This window comes from Procambarus clarkii, chromosome 2 (assembly GCF_040958095.1).
Source record: "Procambarus clarkii isolate CNS0578487 chromosome 2, FALCON_Pclarkii_2.0, whole genome shotgun sequence".
Lineage (NCBI taxonomy): Eukaryota > Metazoa > Arthropoda > Malacostraca > Decapoda > Cambaridae > Procambarus > Procambarus clarkii.
In genome coordinates, this window is record NC_091151.1 from 50,216,456 (window position 1) to 50,237,078 (window position 20,623).

Sequence of the window (20,623 nt, forward strand, 5' to 3'; positions counted from 1 at the left end):
GTAACGATGAGACTAACTTTTTGAGAGGGAACTTTCAGAGAGTAATTATTCATACTTGCCGTCCTTGAACTTTCTTCAAGACGTGCCCCAAGTTTTATGCTGATGCTCACATTTAAAAAGAACTGTAGCAAGATTTGATTTTTGTTTAAGTTAAGAAATAGGTTTCACAAAAGATTTAGCAACAAGTACCTCGACAAAGAATTGTTTCTGAACCTATTCTCTACTGGGGAAGGAAGGGGGGGGGGGGGTAATTCCTAGAGTGGGGGTTCTTATCTGGAGTGGGGGTGGGGTCGTACCTGGGGGTGGTGGTAGTCGTGGTAGTCAGGGCAGGCGTCGTGGTGGAGGGTCGTCGGCGATTCTGGAGGCGCGAGGACAGGCTGTTCTGCGAGCGTGTCCTGAAGAGATGAAGACACTATCAGTAAACACAAGAAGAGCTTTACGAATACGTTTCCCCACACAGAAGTGTGTCTCAAGTTCTCATCGTATGGCTTTTACTTACAGAAAATGGGTAATATCCTAGGTGTAAGAAGGAGAGATTAACCTCTCAAAAATGGGTAAAATCCTAGGTGTAAAAGGGAGAGGTTAATTAACATCTCAAAATTCATAATATCTTGAATATGGAAAGAAAATGTTCACCCCCCCCAAAAAAAAAAGATATGGCGATAAAAAAAAACTGATGAAGTACGAAGCTATATGAAAAATATTACTTTGCAGCCAAAGAGATCAATGTAGCAACCGGCAGACACACACAAATGAAAATATTAAAGTAATAGGTTGCTAGAAATCTTCAAGCTGGTTGTCTGTGTGTATATATGTAATGAGAGTTTACTTTAAGTCCTGGACAATATCCAGAGGAGTCAAAGTATACTTGCAGCTTGGTCAATAAGCTATTGTGGTGGCCTTAATAATCCTCCAGAGGTTGAGGAGCAGTGTTAACACTCCAGAGGATGATAGACCTCAATAGTACTCCAGATGTTGGTAGCCTTTATTAACCCATCAGAGGTTGATAAGCCTTCAACACAAAATATATATTATGACTCGGTTTACACTGTCCTTAATATGGCGTCATTGGCTAATATCCACGACTTTACTGGACTCGTGTACCTCGTCTTTAGCTGGTTAATTCATGCTGCTTCAATATGTCACCTGGAATATAACACAATTATCATGCTGCTTCAATAATCACCTGGAATATGACGCAATTATCATGCTGCTTCAATATATCACCTGGGATATGACACAATTATCATGCTGGTTCAATATGTTACCATGGGATATGACGCAATTATCATGCTTCTTCAAAATGCCACCTGGTATATGACACAGTTCTGACGCTGCGTTCCTATGTAACCTGGACATGACGCAAGTCTCACGGTGCGTCTGTATGTCACCTGGGATTTGACGCAATTCCCATGCTGCGTCAATATGTCACGTGGTATATGAGAAGCCTGTTCCATTGCATGCATGGCAATGCAACTCTTAATTAAGAATCATGCAAAAGCTGAGCACACATTGCATTATTTCTCAGTCTGTTGGATACATATTTAAGCCTTCATGCACAATTTTTGGAAAATGTGGGATTGTATATGACTTCAAGGATATTATGGACCGAAGGATGGGACAAATAGTTGTTGAATGGGGATGGAGTTGTGGACTTTAAGGGCTACAAGATGAGAGAGAGAGAGAGAGAGAGAGAGAGAGAGAGAGAGAGAGAGAGAGAGAGAGAGAGAGAGAGAGAGAGAGAGAGAGAGAGAGAGAGAGAGAGAGAGAGAGAGTGAGTGAGTGAGTGAGTGTGTCAATGGGGCGTAATCAGGAATGCCAATGAAAACCCAAGACTCTTGGAAAGCTCCGAGTCACAGGTATATAACAATTGTTACAACTTTGCCCTTGCGTCTGGGGTCTGTCATTACCACCTTGCCAATATATAAGCCATCAAGCTGGTCTTTTTTTTTTTTTAGCAGGAAGCATAACTAGCGAACTGCGAACCCCTGAGCCAACAAGGTGCTGTTAAAAAGGGTGATGTTAGCCTGCAGGTGGCGGTGACGGAGGGGTACCTGTCTCCCAAGCGAACTCTTCTGGAGGTCCCATCCGAACCGCCAACCCTCGCAGCGCCCCGGGTACCGGCCCCAGAGGACTGTGGGAGGAGGGATTGCTCTGGTGTTTGGATCTCTGTAGCCTGGGTACGAGTACGGTCCTGTGTTCTCGAGCGGAATGAGGACTTGAACCTTGTGGGCTGTGAGTCTCTCCTTGTTAAATCATCAGTGGCTTGGACGGCCACAGGGGCCGCTCTGTCCCTTCTGCAATTTTGTGTTATATGTGTGTGTGGCTCTTGTCAAGTGGATGGTGTTTATGGTTAGAACAATTTTCACTCCAAGTGTAACATTTTTTAATAAATATATGATTTCCTGAGAGAGAACTTTATTGACCACTGAATGACGGCTGCTCATAATATGATTTTCAAAGCAGTACATATGGTCATATTATCAAACATTACATGGTCACTCTCCTTCAGAATTCAGGAATTTACTTATATTTACAGAAATATTTACAGAAATATAGCACAGAGGCTCTGACTGATACCTCTGGGTTCCCTAATCATTTCTTATTGAAAGACACTCTTCTGCATCTTCACTTGTTAATACAAGATTTTAATGAAATGAAACCAACCCTACTTAGCCGTTACTAGGACGCTAGAGTTAAACTATTACTAGTTGTGTCTAGTATACACCGACAGTTTACCTAGAGTAACCCTTGATCCTCATTATTTTTAAGCAATACCAATAATAACACGTTCCGCTAGAATAAATGAGCTAAAATTAGAAAAATGTGTTAATAACATTAGGGTGTTTAATTATTAATTAATATCAGCATATTTATTCTTATCTATGAATTAAAATTATGTGTTAATGTTTCTTCAGTATCAGCATCTAAAAGTCTCCATCTGTAACCCTGAGTGGACACAAACAATTAACAAAATCTCGTCTCAGGCATTCTGGTCAATAGAAAGATTGTGAGGAAAATGTGGAATTAGTGTCACGTATAAATCTCTATTACTGAACACGTCTTAAAGCCTTCATAATCTTATTATTTTTATCTCGACAAATCTCTAGGTTGCCAACGTCCGCCCCAAACACTGATGTTAATCCCAAAAGTGTATGTTCTGTTTTATTATTATGATTATTAATTTTTTTATATAAATCTCTTCTATCTCCCCTTCCCACTCCGTTCCTCTACGTCCCTTTCCCATTCCATGCCTATCTTGCCTCATCTCTGCTTTAATATATATTTCCTATCATTCGTTTTATCTGTTTCCAAACATACATTCATCACCTATCCATCCCAACCTCTGTTCAGTGCCTTATTTTCCCTTCTAATGCGTCAATCTTCATTCCCTCATGCCATTCAGGCTGCCGTGGCAACCTAAATGTCCTTATACCTAACTCAGCCGTGGCACTCCAAAAGGTCCCTATTCCTCACCCAGCCGTGGCACTCCAAAATGTCTCTATAACTCACCCTGCCGTGGCACTCTTGATGTCTCTGGCCTCATTGGCGTCCTCGCCGCCGCCGAAGAGCGCCTTCTTGCCGGCCTCCACCAGAGGGTACTGCTCTCCGTTACAGATACCACGGAAGTCGTCGTTGTCCAGACTCCAGTACATTATTCCCCCAAGGTTGTGTTCTCTCACGTACTCCGCCTGGGGAGGGGTGGGGAGGAGTGTTAGTAGTGGTGGTGGTGCTGCTGGTAGCAGGGAAGTGGTGGTGGTAGAGGGGTAGTGGAGTTTTTTTTTTTTTTAGTTTTGGTCATGGTGGTAGTGGTTGTTGTATCAATGCTGGTGGTGGTTGTGTTAGTAGTCCTTTGTGGCGACATTGATAGTGGTGATGTTGGTATTGCTGTTGGCGGTAGTGTGGAAACAATGGTTTTCGAAGATTGTGACGATGTTTACCTAACAGTAACTACCGGGAAGGGATCTAAATGGTGGTTTTGGTAGTAGTAATAGTGGTGGTAGCTGTATAGTTATAGTGGTGGTGGTAGTACTAGTAATGTTAGTAGTAGTGGTGGTAGTTGTAGTACTCTTGATAGGGGTAGTGGTGTCGACAGTGTAGCTGTGATGGTAGAGCTTACCTAAAGGGAAATGAGATCTAGCTCTTTATGCCTGCCTTGTTGTGGTGGTGATTGTAGTGGTGGTGGTTGTAGTGGTGGCTGTGGTAGTAGTGTTGGTGAATAGTCTGTAGCGGTGGTAGTAGGTAGCAACTCTAGGTTTACTCGTCAAAGATTTGCCATTAGGCTAACGCCTGAACTAAAGAAGATGAGCCAAAAGGAACTAGGGACTAAACTTCCCCAAGGAGAGTAAATTGTTAGTGTTCGAGAGAAATTGATTCACGTTTCTCACCTTCCTGGCCACGATCTTCTCGTCATCGTAGCCGACCCACTGGTTCCCAGCGAAGGCGTAGGGGCCGATCCGGCGTGGATAGGGTTTGCGCACTTCCCACCCGTTCGACGCAATATTTTCACAAACCTGTGAAACACCAGTATTTGTTAGCGTTTATTTATCTTTATCCATTGGAAAGGAATAGTATATCAAAGTTATACCTCAGCAGAAACTAAAACTTTTAATGGCCTTAGGTGTGAGACGAAACAGTTAAGCATAGTTAACCATAACAACTTACTTCATAAAAAGCCATAAACCCGTTTTCTCTGGTGTACTTCCCCTGCTCGCCCGGGCCGTCAGCTGAGGCGCCGAAGTCGGTGAAATTGCCGTCAATGAGAGTGAAGGAACGACCGTAGGTCGGGATGCCCATCACCAACTTGTGCTTGTCGGCGCCCAGGGAGATGTAATACTTTACCGTCCAGTCCTGGGAAACACACCAATGGAGAAGACGTGTTATGAGCAGTTAAAAAAAAAAAAGCTTGGAAAATAACGTACCCAAAATGATAAACTCCTTTAACCAAAAAAATTATGCTAGCTTGTTGCGGGGTTACATCCTGGGGAGGGTAAGTAATTCCACCTTGAGGGGGGGAACCTCGGTACCAGTGTATATACATTCACAGGCTACCTGTCCCCCAACAACACTATTATTCATATATTCAACACCTAGAGGGAGGTGCTGCCATCTTGTGATTGCCAAACTTATCATATAGTTGCCAGCTGTTGTTATCTGGAATAATATCTTTCACGTCTATCAATATTTATCTGATATAATATAAATAACAATACATGAAATTAAAACCCTCACTGTAAATAATGGCAGGCATTGGTACATTCACTACCATTCTAAATGACCTATTCAACCATTAATGTAAAATTAGAACAGTTATCGTAACAAATATTGACCAATTTACTCACCAATAACGAGCCAATTACTCACCAACCACTAACCATTTACTCAACAACGAGCCAATTACTCACCACATTGAGTTCGGCGTTCCAGGCGTACTCTGAGGTGCCTGGGGCGGGGAGGAGGGAGGCGTGGTGGTTGACGCTGGGCTCATATGCGCTGTGGTAGTCGTAGTTCAGTATGTTGAAGAAGTCCAGGTCCCTGTGGACGGGGGCAGGAGGGGTTAGTTGCTGTGGCAGGAGGAGGACGGAGGACGAGGGAGACAGGGAGGACGGGGAAGACGAGGAGGGCGGGGAGGACGACGAGGAGGCTTTGTATTTCGTAATGAAGAAGGGTATAAGAGGCACAATAAGCTATCCGGCGAAGGACGGAGGATACAGTACCTAGAGAAAAGTGGGAAGGTACAACAGTACCTAGAGAGAGTGTGTGAGGGTGCAACAGTACCTGGTAAGAGATGGAACGTCGTAGCCCTTGTCGATGTAGTTCTTGCCTGCAGGTACGGCCATGGTCAGCAGCAGGGGACCCTTCTTCACCTTGCTTCCCTCGTCGTCGAAGGCTTCGCGAAGCTCCTGTGGAAGGAGGCACTAGTTGAATAACTGGACAGTGACTGGAGGTGGTGTTAGGCACCAGGATGGTAACTTGGGAAGGTGTTAGGTACCAGGATGGTGACTTGGGAAGGTGTTAGGTACAGACTCTTTGGTTTGACAACATAGCTTTCATCCCTAGTTGACGCTAGTCTGTCTCCTATTCTCTGATTAGAAGAGGTGCTTAATAAGGCACTCAGATGCTCTCCTGGGTTGTCAGAGTATACAGGTCTCCTATTACGGAATATCAGTGTTGGGAAGGTGTGAGAGAGGGAGAAATGTTATGACCATTGTAGCCAGAGTTGCGAAACACCCCTGTGGCAACCTGGCCACAGGTCTATTACTGTGGCGGGAGGAGGTGGAGATGTAGGAGGTGGAAGAGAAGGAGGAGGAAGAGGTGGAGGAGGAGCAGGAGGAGGTGGTAAGGACAGGAGTGGAGCCAGCCATCCTGGCCTTACTGACAGCTCAGTTGGACCCGTCAATCAGGGTCCACTAACTGCACGAACGTTCCCAGATATGGAGGTGCCCACCCAGTCACGTATGAACCCTACCCAACCACGAAAGCCCTCCATACCCCCAGACCCAAGCACGAAAGCCCCCCTCCCCCCCAGAGACACTGAAAAACATTAGCACTAGACGAGTTTTAATCACCTAAAATCGGTGGTTACTCACGTCTATTAATAACCGTCGCCTCTCAAGCGTACACAATGCTTTCCGGCTCTCCCTCAAGCGCCTCTACTTTGAGAGAGACTGTCTCGGATATATCTGAGAATTAAACGCCCAACCCACAAATATTGCATCATCCTCAACATCATTACACGACTTGATAATGATCCAGCAGAGCCGAAACGTCATCATTACTTCGATTTTAATAGTTGTGAGCTGGGTGTGTATTTTTTGAGCAGCTTTAATATGACTTACTGTCTGCATATCTGAGAATGATGAGAGTTCCTCTCAGGTGTGAAGGATACGTTGACAATACGTACGTCGATGTATCTGGGTAGAAAGGTGATACAACTGAGGAGAAAGTGACCCCTTCCTCCTCTGACTCTTGCAGGAATTAGGTAGTTTAAACATTCACTGCAACTCTGATGGCAAGTGAAGCCTGGCCGGGATGCGACCGGCGTGCCAGGTAAACAGGCTGGCAAATCATGCTCCAGTAACCTTTACTCGAAGTCTTAAAACGTTGGTTCATCGTTACATTTGTTACATCAAAGGCATTGGCTCAGATTTGCCTGGAGGAGGAGGGAAAGGGGGTTTAAGGTAAGCGTACTCTCTTAGATGCCGTGAAATTTGTTCGTCTGTTGTTTTCAAGAATGTTTCGAGACTTGAGCACCACTTGGAGAGGCAGACGTGCCACCTGAGTTGGTTCCGGCAGCGGCGCTTCTCTCGCACACGTCAAGAGCAAGAAGGGTGGTGGGTACGCCGTGAAAGGCAAGGCGAGAGTTGGCAGTGAAAGTGAACCTTCTTGTGGTACAACTTGGACTGGCCGGCTACTGCCACAACCCTCCTTCTGCCAGTACTAAACGGGGGTGAGAATAGCTTGAGCTACCTCATCCGTGTGTATTTATACCTCAGTAAACTGATTTCAATTTCAATTCACTTTCCTTCTTGCAGGTGAGCGTTCGATCCCTCCAATGGTTCAAGTGGTTGGGCAACCATTCATTCATTTCGTCCTTCTATTCCAGCTCCTTTTCTGTCCTCGTATCCCTTCCATGGACTTCATAGTCAAACCGGCTTAGCACATTCCCGCTGATAATTTTCTTTTCCTTCCGAGCGGAAAACTGCACTCACTCAGGTCGATTGCCGCTTGGGACCTGGAGCCGAGGTCAGTAGAATATATATTTTGTGTAAATTACTTTATTGTTATTGTCAGAATTGAATATTGATTAATCATTTACAGGAAAATGTCGTCAAATTTATTGATCGTCTTACACATAAATACATGTCCAACTGGCATCCCTGAACATGGACTCGGAATTTGAATGCAGTTTTCCACCACATGATGGACATTACAAAGTTATGATATTAGAATTTTGACAAGTTAAGCTTCCTCATTCCCGGCACGTGTTCATAACATGACAGGTGTTCATAATATGACAGGTGTTCATAACATGACAGGTGTTCATAACGTGATAGGTGTTTGTACATGCGTTTGTGTGACGGAGCCCACAGTTTGTTCAACTAGTGTTCTCTAGTATACAATGCGAAATAGTTTAACGTAGTTTCATATGACAATTCGTAGCAGAAAGAGTTCTTGAAGTAACTTTTGTAGAGATCGGTTGATATATTTTTGAGTCAATTGCATACAGTTCTGCAAAGCTCAGAGACAAATATAGTGGATTTTTTTTTTTTAAGTAGAGATTGCCTCTTGTATTTTTGTATGTTGGAAAATAGAATCACACTTCCCACGCACAGAGATAATACGCACACGCTACCTACGCACACTGGTAATACGCACAATTACTGAAGATATGCTCCCAACGGCTTTACGCGCACACACACAGACACACACACACACACACACACACACTACGTACACGAGCCTTGCAATCGTATGAGTCTGATTTCAGAAATTATTAGGTCATGACGGAGTTTCTTGGCATAACGAGTGAGCGAGAGAGAGACAGAGACAGAGACAGAGAGACAGAGAGAGAGAGAGAGAGAGAGAGAGAGAGAGAGAGAGAGAGAGAGAGAGAGAGAGAGAGAGAGAGAGATGGAGAGAGAGAGAGAAAGACCGAGAGACACACAGAGAGGCAGAGATACAGAAGGCACCCAACAACCCTACAGCAGGCAGCATGCTCCAATCAAGATACTCAAGACTTCTAATCACCATGTCTTGGCACTTAAAATTCACCACGTAGGTCAGAGGTGAACTTCAGGTTACATGCTATATAATATATATATATATATATATTCATGCGTTCTTATGCTACTCTATTGACTCTTAAATCCGCTCAAGAAAAAGTTTTAAGTGGCTCAAAGCTGTGTGTGTGTGTGTGACTTACAAGTTTCTCCCTTAATGTTTATAACGGAAGTCCAAGTGCAAGTAACGGCAGGTGGGCCAAGGAGAATTGGTCATGTCCGGCGGGAGAGGTGGAGGAGGCCAAGGAGACGGAAATGGGTGGAGGAGGCCGAGGAGACGGAAATGGGTGGAGGAGACGGGGCTGGGCGTCGACAGAGTGGAGACGGGTGTAGGCCACTTGAATAGGAGATGGTGGAGAGACTCTTCGCCATAGTGCAATAGGAGATACATATGAATGTAGACGAGGGCATAGCATCTTGGGGAGAGAACGGGGGACGAGGAAGATCACGAAGATTGATTACAAAGAAGCATCACCATTTCCCCAAACCACACACCCTCCCTCCACCACATTCCTAGACAGAGAGACCGAGACAGAGAGACAGATAGAGCGAGAGAGAGACCGAGAGACAGAGTCAGAGAGAGAGAGAGAGAGACTTGACCACCTTCTTAGGACCCCCCCACACGAGGCCTTTACAGTCAACCATCAGCCTTGTGGGCTGTACCGGGACGCTAGCAAGAACTGTAACAGGTCCAGCCGGATATACAAGGCCACCTGCAGCTACTTGATGGCGAGTGAAGTAGGGGGGAAACTTAAAAATTATCGGATATTAAATATTTGTTAACGAAATTTTGCGTTTTATCTACAAGGGATCGTTTGGGTAAGATCCTTTGAGTCAGCTGATCAGGAATTTTGCCGCGCTTATTTTTAATTGTAGGATATTTGTTTGGGTTAAACATTATTCCTATGACCCTTGTCGTGGTAAATGTTATTCCTAGGATGCTTGACGCGCCAGAGTTACTTCATTCGTAATGGAAATCTTGGCTTAAAATCAAAGAGAAAGTAATGGTGACCAGAAGTTGGTAAACAACCTAGAGAAAAGCATGAATGGGTGACCCCAAGATGAATGGGTCTTTCACGCATGATTTGACGCAATATCCCTCTTACACGCTTGATTTAACGCAATATCCCTCTTACACGCATGATTTAACGCAATATCCCTCTTACACGCATGATTTGACGCAATATCCCTCTTTCACGCATGATTTGACGCAATATCCCTATTACACGCATGATTTGACGCAATATCCCTTTTAGACGCATGATTTGACGCAATATCCCTCTTATACGCATGACGCAATATCCCTCCCATACACACACACACACACATGACGCAAAAACCCTCCCATACATACAATGACGCAAAAACCCTCCCATACACACACACACATGACGCAAAAACCCTCCATACACACACACATGACGCAAAAACCCTCCCATACACACACACATGACGAAAAAACCCTCCTATACACACACACATGACGCAAAACCCCTCCCATAGACATGACGCAACCAATATATAGGCCACTCTTGACGACTTCACACGTATTTCAAGAAAGATCCACATTTCGGATTGCCTACATATATTTATTAATTACCACACTACTTAAGCCTAAACACCACCCTGTTATGACGTCATCACACACACTAGGAGCCTACTGGGCAAGACATTATCCCCTCGTTACGTCATAAGTCAACTTCCAGTTGACCTTAATTGACCTCGTGACGTCACATCCTGTACCTGTTGACCTTATACATGTCGTGATGAAGGATGGAAGGTTATAGGTTATTATCAATCACTTCTAAGTTATTTAATGTTATATTATTATGTTTTATTTTGTGATTTATTAATTAACAATATTTAGAATGATCTTGTGTTGCTATAGTTATCATCTTTCTCCTTCAAGGTTATCAGTTATCATGGGTGATCACCTCAACATTCATCTGCATTATTCACACGTAGCTAAATGTTACGTTGAATATAGATTTTGCGGACATTATAAATCTATCTAGTTTATATATATATATATATATATATATATATATATATATATATATATATATATATATATATATATATATATATATATATATATATATATATTTTTTTAACTGATTGCTAGAATAAAAAGATCTCTGAGTCATGAAGATAGTGTGTTGACTCTCGTCTTAAAGAACCTTGGCAGCATCTTCAGGAAGTTGGCTTCCCTCCTCTCCCTCCTACATCCTATTCCCTCCTTCCTCCCCTCTCCCTCTCATCCATTCCTCACCTCCCCTTCATCCTCTTCTCCCCCTCCTCCTCCTACTCTTTTTTTCCTTATCTGCAACGTTCCCTGTCCCAGACCTGAGGAAATATTAGAGGGGAAAAAGACGTCTGTTCCCTAACTCCTTAATCTATACAGGCTACAGCTAGGTGTCTATAGCCTTGAATTCTTAAGTGTTTATAATCTTTCGTGTTCATTTTTCGAAACCTCTGCATCTTTCCCCCGTTCATGACGGCTTATTTTGTATTTATTAAACAGTGTGTTAGCCTTAGCAGGACGCGAGGTCCAACCTCGTAGCTCATAACTGGCTTTCAATAAATGCAAACGAAGCAGACGTGATTAAGAAAAAAGATGTGGCTTCTTAAGTGGGTATTAAGTACAAACCTCGTACTTAAAGGTTACTTAATTAAGGCCTCGGCGAGGGCTAGACCTAGCTCCCCCCCCCCGTCCTTGACCTCCACCACCCCAAAGGACCTACCGTCACCCCCTCCCCTCCCCCCCAGGGCTACCCTGGAGGTCGTCCAGGTCGTGACCTGAAGATGACGCCATCGCTGATTTCCGTCTCATCTTCAAGTGGATTTCGTGTCCGCGGCTGGAGGTCATTTTTTGGTTTGTTTATCGATAGGATTTTTTTTATTCAAAATGTTCATCATTTCGTGAGTTTGGTTCAGAACTAAATATTGCTTTATATATGTGGTCTTTATTTTTATTTTAATAAAATCGTAATTTTTTCAGAGCGAGAGAGGGGGGAAAGTGGGAGGGGGGAAGGGGAAGGGGGGGGGGGGTGCATGTGAGGGGTCTGGGGGGTTTGGAGTGAGAGAGAGAGAGGGAGATATGGTAGGTGTCCTTGATGGTGTGAAGGTGAACAAGAGCTGGAAAAACTGTTCACATGCTCCACCCACCCTCCATCCCTCCCACTCACCCTCCCTCCCACTCTCCCTCTCACCCTCCCTCCCACCACCTTCTGTCCCTTCCTTACAATGTCTCTCCCACGCTTGTCCTCTCATGTCTCATTTATTCCACAACCCCTCCTATCCTCCCTCACCATCTTTCTCCCCATACTCTCTCTCTCTCTCTCTTTCTTTCCCTATCCTTCCTTTTCTCCCCATTCTCCTTTTCTATTTCCTTCCACTAATCCTCGTCTCTCTCCTCCTTGACAAAGTGATGACATATCCCCCCCCCCCTTTTTTTTTTAAACAAAGTGGTGCCAGTCCCCTAAATATGGGCAGTGGCGTCAGTCCCCTAAATAAGGGCAGTGGCGCCAGTCTTTTAAATAAGGGCAGTGGCGCCAGTCCCCAAAATGAGGGGGTTTTAATGACAATAACTTACCAATAAGTGACGCGCAGTACTCTCATACAGGGACAGTGTCCTGTCACTCCCCACTAAGGTAAATAGGCAGCCATTCCCATCAAAGATCAACTTAGTGGGAGTTCCCTTTAAAAGGACAAATTGGTGTCGGATCTCCCATAAATAAGGCCAAAGGGGGTGTCAGATCCCCCATAAATGAGGCCAAAGGGGGTGTCAGATCCCCCATAAATAAGGCCAAAGAGGGTGTCAGCTCCCCCATAAATAAGGCCAAAGGGGGTGTCAGATCCCCCATAAATAAGGCCAAAGGGGTGTCAGCTCCCCCATAAATAAGGCCAAAGGAGTGTCAGATCCCCCACAAGATCAAAGGGGGTGTCAGCTCCCCATAAATAAGGCCAACAAGGGTGTCAGTGTCCCCATAAATAAGGCCGAAGGAGTGTCAGATCCCCCCCCCCTCTGGGTGTTGCCTGGACTTCCAGTCATGAGTCAGCTGAAAGAGGTCGGCCTGTTTCTTGCCGGGGTGAGGCGGGCGACGGGGCACCAGGGTTCGATGATGGGGCTAAGTTACAGCACCATGTAGCGCGGTGTAGGGCGGTACAGAGAACGGTACAGTGAGGTGAGGAGGACCAGACTGCGGTGCAGTCAATTTGTTTTGTTGTGTTTAGATTTAGCTACTCGGAATGAAATGTCCATGTAGCACAGGCTATAGTGAGCTCGTAAAGTGCAGCTAAGGTTTTGTTGTTTAAGATTCAGCTACTTGGAACAAAAAGTTCCAAGTAGCACGGGCTATGGTGAGCCCGTAGTGGACTTACCTGGCACAGGAGCGGGGCTGTAACTTCTGCAGTCAAGGTTTTGTAACGACATATAGAGAGCTACGGCAAGGTGCAGTGTGGTACACAGCGGTTAGGAGTATTGTACAGAATGTATATATCTCTCACTCTAATTACTGTTTATCAAGTCTTATTATCAGCTTCTCATATTATTCCATTCTCTCTCTCTCTCTCTCTTCCCTCCCCTTACATACCAGTATCACACAGTAGAACCCTCACTACCACCTTTAAATGTTTGTATGTATGTATGGGTCGTCACAGCAACTAATACGTTCCACCCTTAGCGTGAGAAATTGTGTACTCACCTAATTGTACTCACCTAATTGTGCTTGCGGGGGTTGAGCTCTGGCTCTTTGGTCCCGCCTCTCAACCGTCAATCAACTGGTGTACAGATTCCTGAGCCTATTGGGCTCTATCATATCTACATTTGAAACTGTGAATGGAGTCAGCCTCCACCACATCACTTCCTAATGCATTCCATTTGCTAACTACTCTGACACTGAAAAAGTTCTTTCTAACGTCTCTGTGGCTCATTTGGGTACTCAGCTTCCACCTGTGTCCCCTTGTTCGCGTCCCACCAGTGTTGAAAAGTTCGTCCTTGTTTACCCGGTCGATTCCCCTGAGGATTTTGTAGGTTGTGATCATGTCCCCCCTTACTCTTCTGTCTTCCAGTGTCGTGAGGTGCATTTCCCGCAGCCTTTCCTCATAACTCATGCCTCTTAGTTTTGGGACTAGTCTAGTAGCATACCTTTGGACTTTTTCCAGCTTCGTCTTGTGCTTGACAAGGTACGGGCTCCATGCTGGGGCCGCATACTCCAGGATTGGTCTTACATATGTGGTGTACAAGATTCTGAATGATTCCTTACACAGGTTCCTGAACGCCGTTCTGATGTTAGCCAGCCTCGCATATGCCGCAGACGTTATTCTCTTTATGTGGGCTTCAGGAGACAGGTTTGGTGTGATATCAACTCCTAGATCTTTCTCTCTGTCTGTTTCATTAAGTACTTCATCTCCTATTCTGTATCCTGTGCCTGGCCTCCTGTTTCCACTGCCTAGTTTCATTACTTTGCATTTACTCGGGTTGAACTTCAACAGCCATTTGTTGGACCATTCACTCAGTCTATCCAGGTCATCTTGTAGCCTCCTACTATCATCCTCTGTTTCAATCCTCCTCATAATTTTTGCATCGTCGGCAAACATTGAGAGGAACGAATCTATACCCTCTGGGAGATCATTTACATATACCAGAAACAGTATAGGTCCAAGGACTGACCCCTGCGGGACTCCACTTGTGACGTCTCGCCAATCTGAGACCTCACCCCTCACACAGACTCGTTGTCTCCTGTTGCTTAGGTATTCCTCTATCCACCGGAGTACCTTCCCTCTCACTCCAGCCTGCATCTCCAACTTTCGCACTAGCCTCTTGTGTGGCACTGTATCAAAGGCTTTCTGACAATCCAAAAATATGCAGTCTGCCCACCCTTCTCTTTCTTGCCTTATTTTTGTTGCCTGGTCGTAGAATTCAAGTAACCCTGTGAGGCAGGACCTGCCATCCCTGAACCCATGTTGATGCTGTGTTACAAAGTTCCTTCGCTCCAGATGCTCCACTAGTTTTTTTCGCACAATCTTCTCCATCAGCTTGCATGGTATGCAGGTTAGGGACACTGGCCTGTAGTTCAGTGCCTCCTGTCTATCCCCTTTCTTGTATATCGGGACTACGTTAGCTGCTTTCCAAGTATCTGGCAGTTCCCCTGTTGCCAGTGATTTGTTATACACTATGGAGAGTGGTAGGCTCAGTTCTCTTGCTCCTTCCTTTAGAACCCAAGGGGAGATTCCATCTGGGCCTATAGCCTTCGTCACGTCCAACTCTAGTAAACACTTCCTTACTTCCCCACGTGTGTGTGTGTGTGTGTGTGTGTGTGTGCGCGCGCGTGTGTGTGTGTTTAGTAGAAATACTAGAGGAAAAAATTAGGTCAGGAGTCAGTATATTAGACAACCAAAAGGTTGGAAAAACAAGATCCAAGAGCTAACAGTTCGATCCTGCAGGAAACAAACAGTAGACACACACACACACACACACACACACACACACACACACACACACACACACACACACACACACACAATGCTCACCATGAACACAAGTCCCATTTCTTAAGCAGCTGCCTCATAAGTTTATGAACGAAAGAATACTTTACAGTACATGTGACACTCAGGTGACTAAGTTCAAACTTTTATCTAAAAGTTCTTGTCTGATCTTGAATGCTCTAAGTTAGCTTCATAAAACTACTTCTCCCCCACACACTTTCAGAACAAACAATTACCAATGTAATCCAAACATCAAGTCATAAAAGTTGACATAACCTAGGCCTATGCGCAACATAATATACCTCAAAACAAATTTTACAAACAATTTTGTGTGTTAGTAAACACTACCAAACACAACTTAGTAGGAGTTTCTTTTAAAGGACAAATTGGTGTCGGATACCCCATAAATGAAGTCAAAGGGGATGTCAGATTCCTCATAAATAAGGCCAAAGGGGTGTCAGGTCCCCCATAAATAAGGCCAAAGGGGTGTCAGGTCCCCCATAAATAAGGCCACTGCCAACCACACACATCTCTAAAACAGTGAAGAGACTCACCTTCACAAGAGCAGCATAGTTCTCCCTGTCCTCGGGCATGGAGCCGTCGCGTGACGCCGGGTACTCCCAGTCCAGGTCCAGACCGTCGAAGTTGTAGCGACGAAGGTGCTTGATGGTGGAGATGATGAAGGTCCGGCGGTACTCCGGGAGGGAGACCAGCTCGCTGAACCGTCCGGATCCCTCGTTCCATCCGCCGATAGCCAGGAGGGTCTTCAGTCCCTTATTGTACTGTTTTAACCCGTTGAACTTGGCATAGCCGCCTGGTGAGGAGTGAGAGGGTGAGTCAGCGAGACGGAGAGAGAGAAGGAAAGATAAAGGAATAGGAGGATAAAAGATAATAGAAAGAATAACAGTAATAACACAAGATATGACCACCCGTGTTCTCTTACCTTGCTCAATATCCTGGTAGGAGTCGAAGGGCTTTATCTCGAACTCGTCCGTAAGTCCGCCAAAAGCGTAGACGAGATGCGTACAGAGGTAAGGGTTGATGTTCTGGGGCGTGTACTTGGCCTCCCCCTTGCGGTACACGGACCAGTTGGTGTAGTAACACACCACCTTCTTGGAGACGTCCGCAGGGGCCTGGCGCCTCTCAACTTGGTCTGTGGAGGGAAGAGACATGGAGGTTATCACCTGTACTCTAAGGAGAGAGAGAGAGAGAGAGAGACTAGCTGGTTGTTTACACTTTACAGCACCACTTCGGTCCATCACACTTTCTCCAAACACTTTAAAATTTAATCATCACCCCTAGGTGATCCCTCTCCCCCTACTCACTATCATTTTTACCGTCACTATTGTCTTGAATAACCTTCACTATTATCGTTATCATCATCCTCTTTATCACAATGATAATCACCATAATTACCGCCATCAACACCCTCTCTATCCCCACTCACGTCACCATCAACACTCCTAACACACCATCACCACGAAAACCACCATCATCACCATCACTACCAACGTCATCTTTACCACCATTGATACCATCATTACATTTATCAATATTCTCGACATTATCCTCACATACATAACCCCGTCGCTGCATATTCAAGCTCTGGTCTCACATAGGTTTGTACAGTTCCTTGGACGCCTCTTGATCCAGGTACTTGAAGGCTGGCGTAATGTTCGCGAGTTTGGCAACCGGCGGTGACTGAATTCTGTATGTTTTCCTCCCGTGCTGGGGTTGGGCTGCCGCTACACTTAAGGTCTTTATCTTCTGTGACTCTTGGACGTTTCTCCTCCTTACTGGAGGCCTTTTAGGTCTCCTTCCAGTTGTTGCCAGTCTCCTGACCCTACACTTGCTGGTGTTAAATTCAAGCAGCCACTTCTCAGACTAGGTGTTTAACATATACTAACCTAACAGAGTTTACCAGACCGAGATTCCCTTTTGCCATCTTTCCAATTGTCAGTCGTTTAATGTAAGGACTCTGTACCTCTTTGTTTCTTGGCATATCTAGTTCTCAAGCTATAGATGGAGGAAGACATTACTTCTTCGTTCCGCTAGCCTTACTAACCTTACACTGAAGTGTTTCACTGAAGTGTGTGTTTCCTCACACACCCTTGAGGCCCACCTGAGTGTCCAGCAACCATGCTTGTCGTCTTGTCACGTTACTGAATCTATACATCCTATCGCTATTTCATCGGTGCTCCTGAGTATTTTGTATGTCTGGATTATGTTTACTCTATTTTTATCTTTCTAATGTCACGAGGTTCAGTTTCCTCAATTATAGGTCTAATAGAATTATACTCAGAATTATAGACTATTATAGAATTATATTATAGAAGTCTAATAGCATATATCTTAGAACGTTGGCAATATTACCTTAGGGGTTTTTGAGGTTGTGGCTCCATGCTAGTTCTGTAGACTATAGTACTAGTCTGAAATATGCTCTATATAATGCGTGATACATACATACATATATATATATATATACATATATATATACATATGTATTGTGTGTGTGTGTGCGCGCGTGTGTGTATGAGTGTATATGTGTGTGCCTGTGTGTGCGTGCTCTGGGGGGAGTTCATGGGACGGGTGTCATCATGGCTCCACCAAACTCGAGAAAGTGCTCGAGACCAAAATAAACAGCACTATTTTTTAACGATCTATACCTTACACATTTACCCGTGACGGCTCTTCTTACGACTGTCCAAGAGAGAGAGAGAGAGAGAGAGAGAGAGAGAGAGAGAGAGAGAGAGAGAGAGAGAGAGAGAGAGAGAGAGAGAGAGAGAGAGAGAGAGAGAGAGAGAGAGAGAAGAGAAATATAATAATAATAATAATAATAATAATAATAATAATAATAATAATAATAATAATAATAATAATAATTGATCAGTTGTCCAACTTTCACATTTCCAGAGTTGGACGGGGTTCCCGGGCGCTTGGAGGAGTCGGTCAGCGGAGTCTGACCCACTCTAAGATGCCGTATTGTCAAGTCATGGGTTCCTTCCAAGGTATCCGGCGACGGTAAGATTAGCTCCACAAACATAAGGCAGAGAGAGAGAGAGAGAGAGAGAGAGAGAGAGAGAGAGAGAGAGAGAGAGAGAGAGAGAGAGAGAGAGAGAGAGAGAGAGAGAATGGGCATGGCAGAGAGAGGGCATGGGACGCGATGACAGGGAAGTGCCCCGCATGGGCGGGGTTGGTCGGAAGTGTGAGAGGGTCTGGGAGGTGGAGGGTGGCTGGTCTGCCCGGCTGTGTCCTTGGAAGGAAGCTCCCGGATAAGTAGACAGACGACGTCGCCACAGAGGGAGGGGGAGGAGGAGGAGGACCCCGGAGGGTGCCTTAGCTAGACAAGGTCGCCAGGGTGGAGTCGAGGGGTGTGGTCACCCATGGCACTAATAACAAAAACTGGCCGTGTTCCATATGCCGTGTGAATCAGTACCTGAACATGCACGAAGGAACGGCCTTACACTGTGATGAAACGCCCGTGGTACACAGGAACTTGGTCTACGACGACACACAGTGCATGGCAAGGTGAGAAATGCCGTGAAGGTGAAAAATAATAAAATCGTAGCGGTAGTCCAAGTCGGAGTTGGAATGTTCATGGTCGAGTGCATGAATCAAGCGCCCTAACCCTTTAACTGCTAGATACGTTGATTTACGCACCCTTTGCATGTTTGGCTTGAATTTATCTGACGCCGATGATACATTCACGAAACTGTCTCGAGTTTGTTGGCTACATTCCTTGCACGCGTGTTTTGGATTGCTTCGAAACTGTCTCGGAGCACGTTTTTTTTTCCACAGTTTGGCCTCATAAACATTGGCTAGCGTTAATCCAGCTGCCAAACCCCCCGTTTATGAATGAGAACACTTTACACACAACACAAATTATGTCGCTAAATGTTTTGTCGAACTATTCTTTGCTCGCTTCCCAAGAATCTACAAAATGAAAATACAAATAATTGCTAACAGAACTAAAACACCTAACCAAAATTAAAATAGGACTAACTATACACAAAAAATTAATATAAAACAATATTAATTATTATTTGAGAAAATACCGATATTGAATACATTACATTAAGTTTATGAATGTGTCTATGGAATTGACTGCAGCTTCGTCGAGCATAGCCTGATGATGTTTTACAAATATTCTTTATACCTAATACCAGACTTTCAATGGTTAATCCAGTGTAATGTTATTTTTCAAAACAAAGTTTGAACTAAACATATAAATAAGTTTTAAGCATTTCAAAATACTTATCAACTGTTGTGTCAGTCCTTCCTGTACAGTCGAGGCTGTTATCAGAGTAGCACTTGAACAGTTTGGCAAATTCTGATTAATATATTCCCATTACTTAAGCATAGATGATAATTAATCACAAGGAAGTCACATTACTATGATAAATCAATGAGGAAAATCAATTGGAGCAAAGGCAGGGATTCGACGCGGCGACCTGGGTACTCCCGGCCACACGTGGTCCAGTGGGTTAAGGACTGTGTCTAGGAGTCTCAGGTCTCTGGTTCGAATCTCAGCATTACTCCAGTTGATTTTCTCAGATAATTAGATTTTTGGCGCATACTGGACAAAACAAAATGATAGTTTACCAACGGGTAAAATCTAAATTACATATTTCAACAAACTTCTCATAATTTTGACATGATTACGTATAATGATCATATGATAATTCAGATTCATCAACAACAAAAATTGAGGATTTTCCAACAGTTTGAAAATGGCATTAGAATTTGTTTTCAATGTAAGAGGACCATCTCATGTTATTCATCTTGTTCTCAAGTTACCCGAGAACCGGATGTTCCCCAAGAACACTTAATTCATAAAATGAACAATAACAACACTTAGTAGTAAATCAAATGAAAAATAAGAACACTTGTGGTGTATACAAGGAACGACAAGAACAATTTTGGTGAACAAAATTAAATATCTGGCTACCAGTATATAACCGTTCACCAAACGTCAACAAGGTCTGGCCCAAGTCTTGACAAAAAACTTAATACGATGTTGAGATTTACTCAAGATGTTGCGGCTGTCGACGTGAGTGTTGATTCTCTTCCCTCACGTGGTTGCAATAATGTTTGTTTATTTGTTTCTAGTTCTCTCTTTCTTCTTTCACATTGTTGCAATAATATTTGTTTCTCTTTCTCTTCCATTTCACTGTGATAATGAGTTGTTTTCTTCATATCTGTTTCGAGCACACTAAAAAGAACAAGGAATGGGTTTTTGGGTTTGTTAATATCACAATTTTTGGCGATCGTCCTCTCTCTTTTTGAGTCACCGACTCATTGATTCGTTCTTCAGTCTACTTCACCACGTGCTGATTCATCACGTGCAGCTT

The 20,623-nt window shown here is 44.2% G+C and overlaps 1 protein-coding gene across 6 annotated transcripts in view; it reads right to left on the bottom strand.

The window, feature by feature from the left end:
* LOC123762320 (uncharacterized) overlaps positions 1-20,623 on the bottom strand; it is a 66,275-nt gene that overhangs the window by 12,725 nt on the left and 32,927 nt on the right. For 5 of the 6 annotated variants that reach the window (XM_069325868.1, XM_069325883.1, XM_069325873.1 and 2 more), the window contains exons 3-11: positions 16,216-16,425; positions 15,827-16,086; positions 5,779-5,903; positions 5,406-5,535; positions 4,666-4,851; positions 4,389-4,514; positions 3,514-3,692; positions 2,055-2,297; positions 297-395 (exon numbers count right to left, since the gene is read on the bottom strand). In XM_069325868.1, the coding sequence (XP_069181969.1) occupies positions 297-395; positions 2,055-2,297; positions 3,514-3,692; positions 4,389-4,514; positions 4,666-4,851; positions 5,406-5,535; positions 5,779-5,903; positions 15,827-16,086; positions 16,216-16,425 (1,558 nt within the window). The remainder of the gene's footprint in view (positions 1-296; positions 396-2,054; positions 2,298-3,513; positions 3,693-4,388; positions 4,515-4,665; positions 4,852-5,405; positions 5,536-5,778; positions 5,904-15,826; positions 16,087-16,215; positions 16,426-20,623) is intronic. The other variant, XM_045748775.2, reaches the window with a different exon arrangement.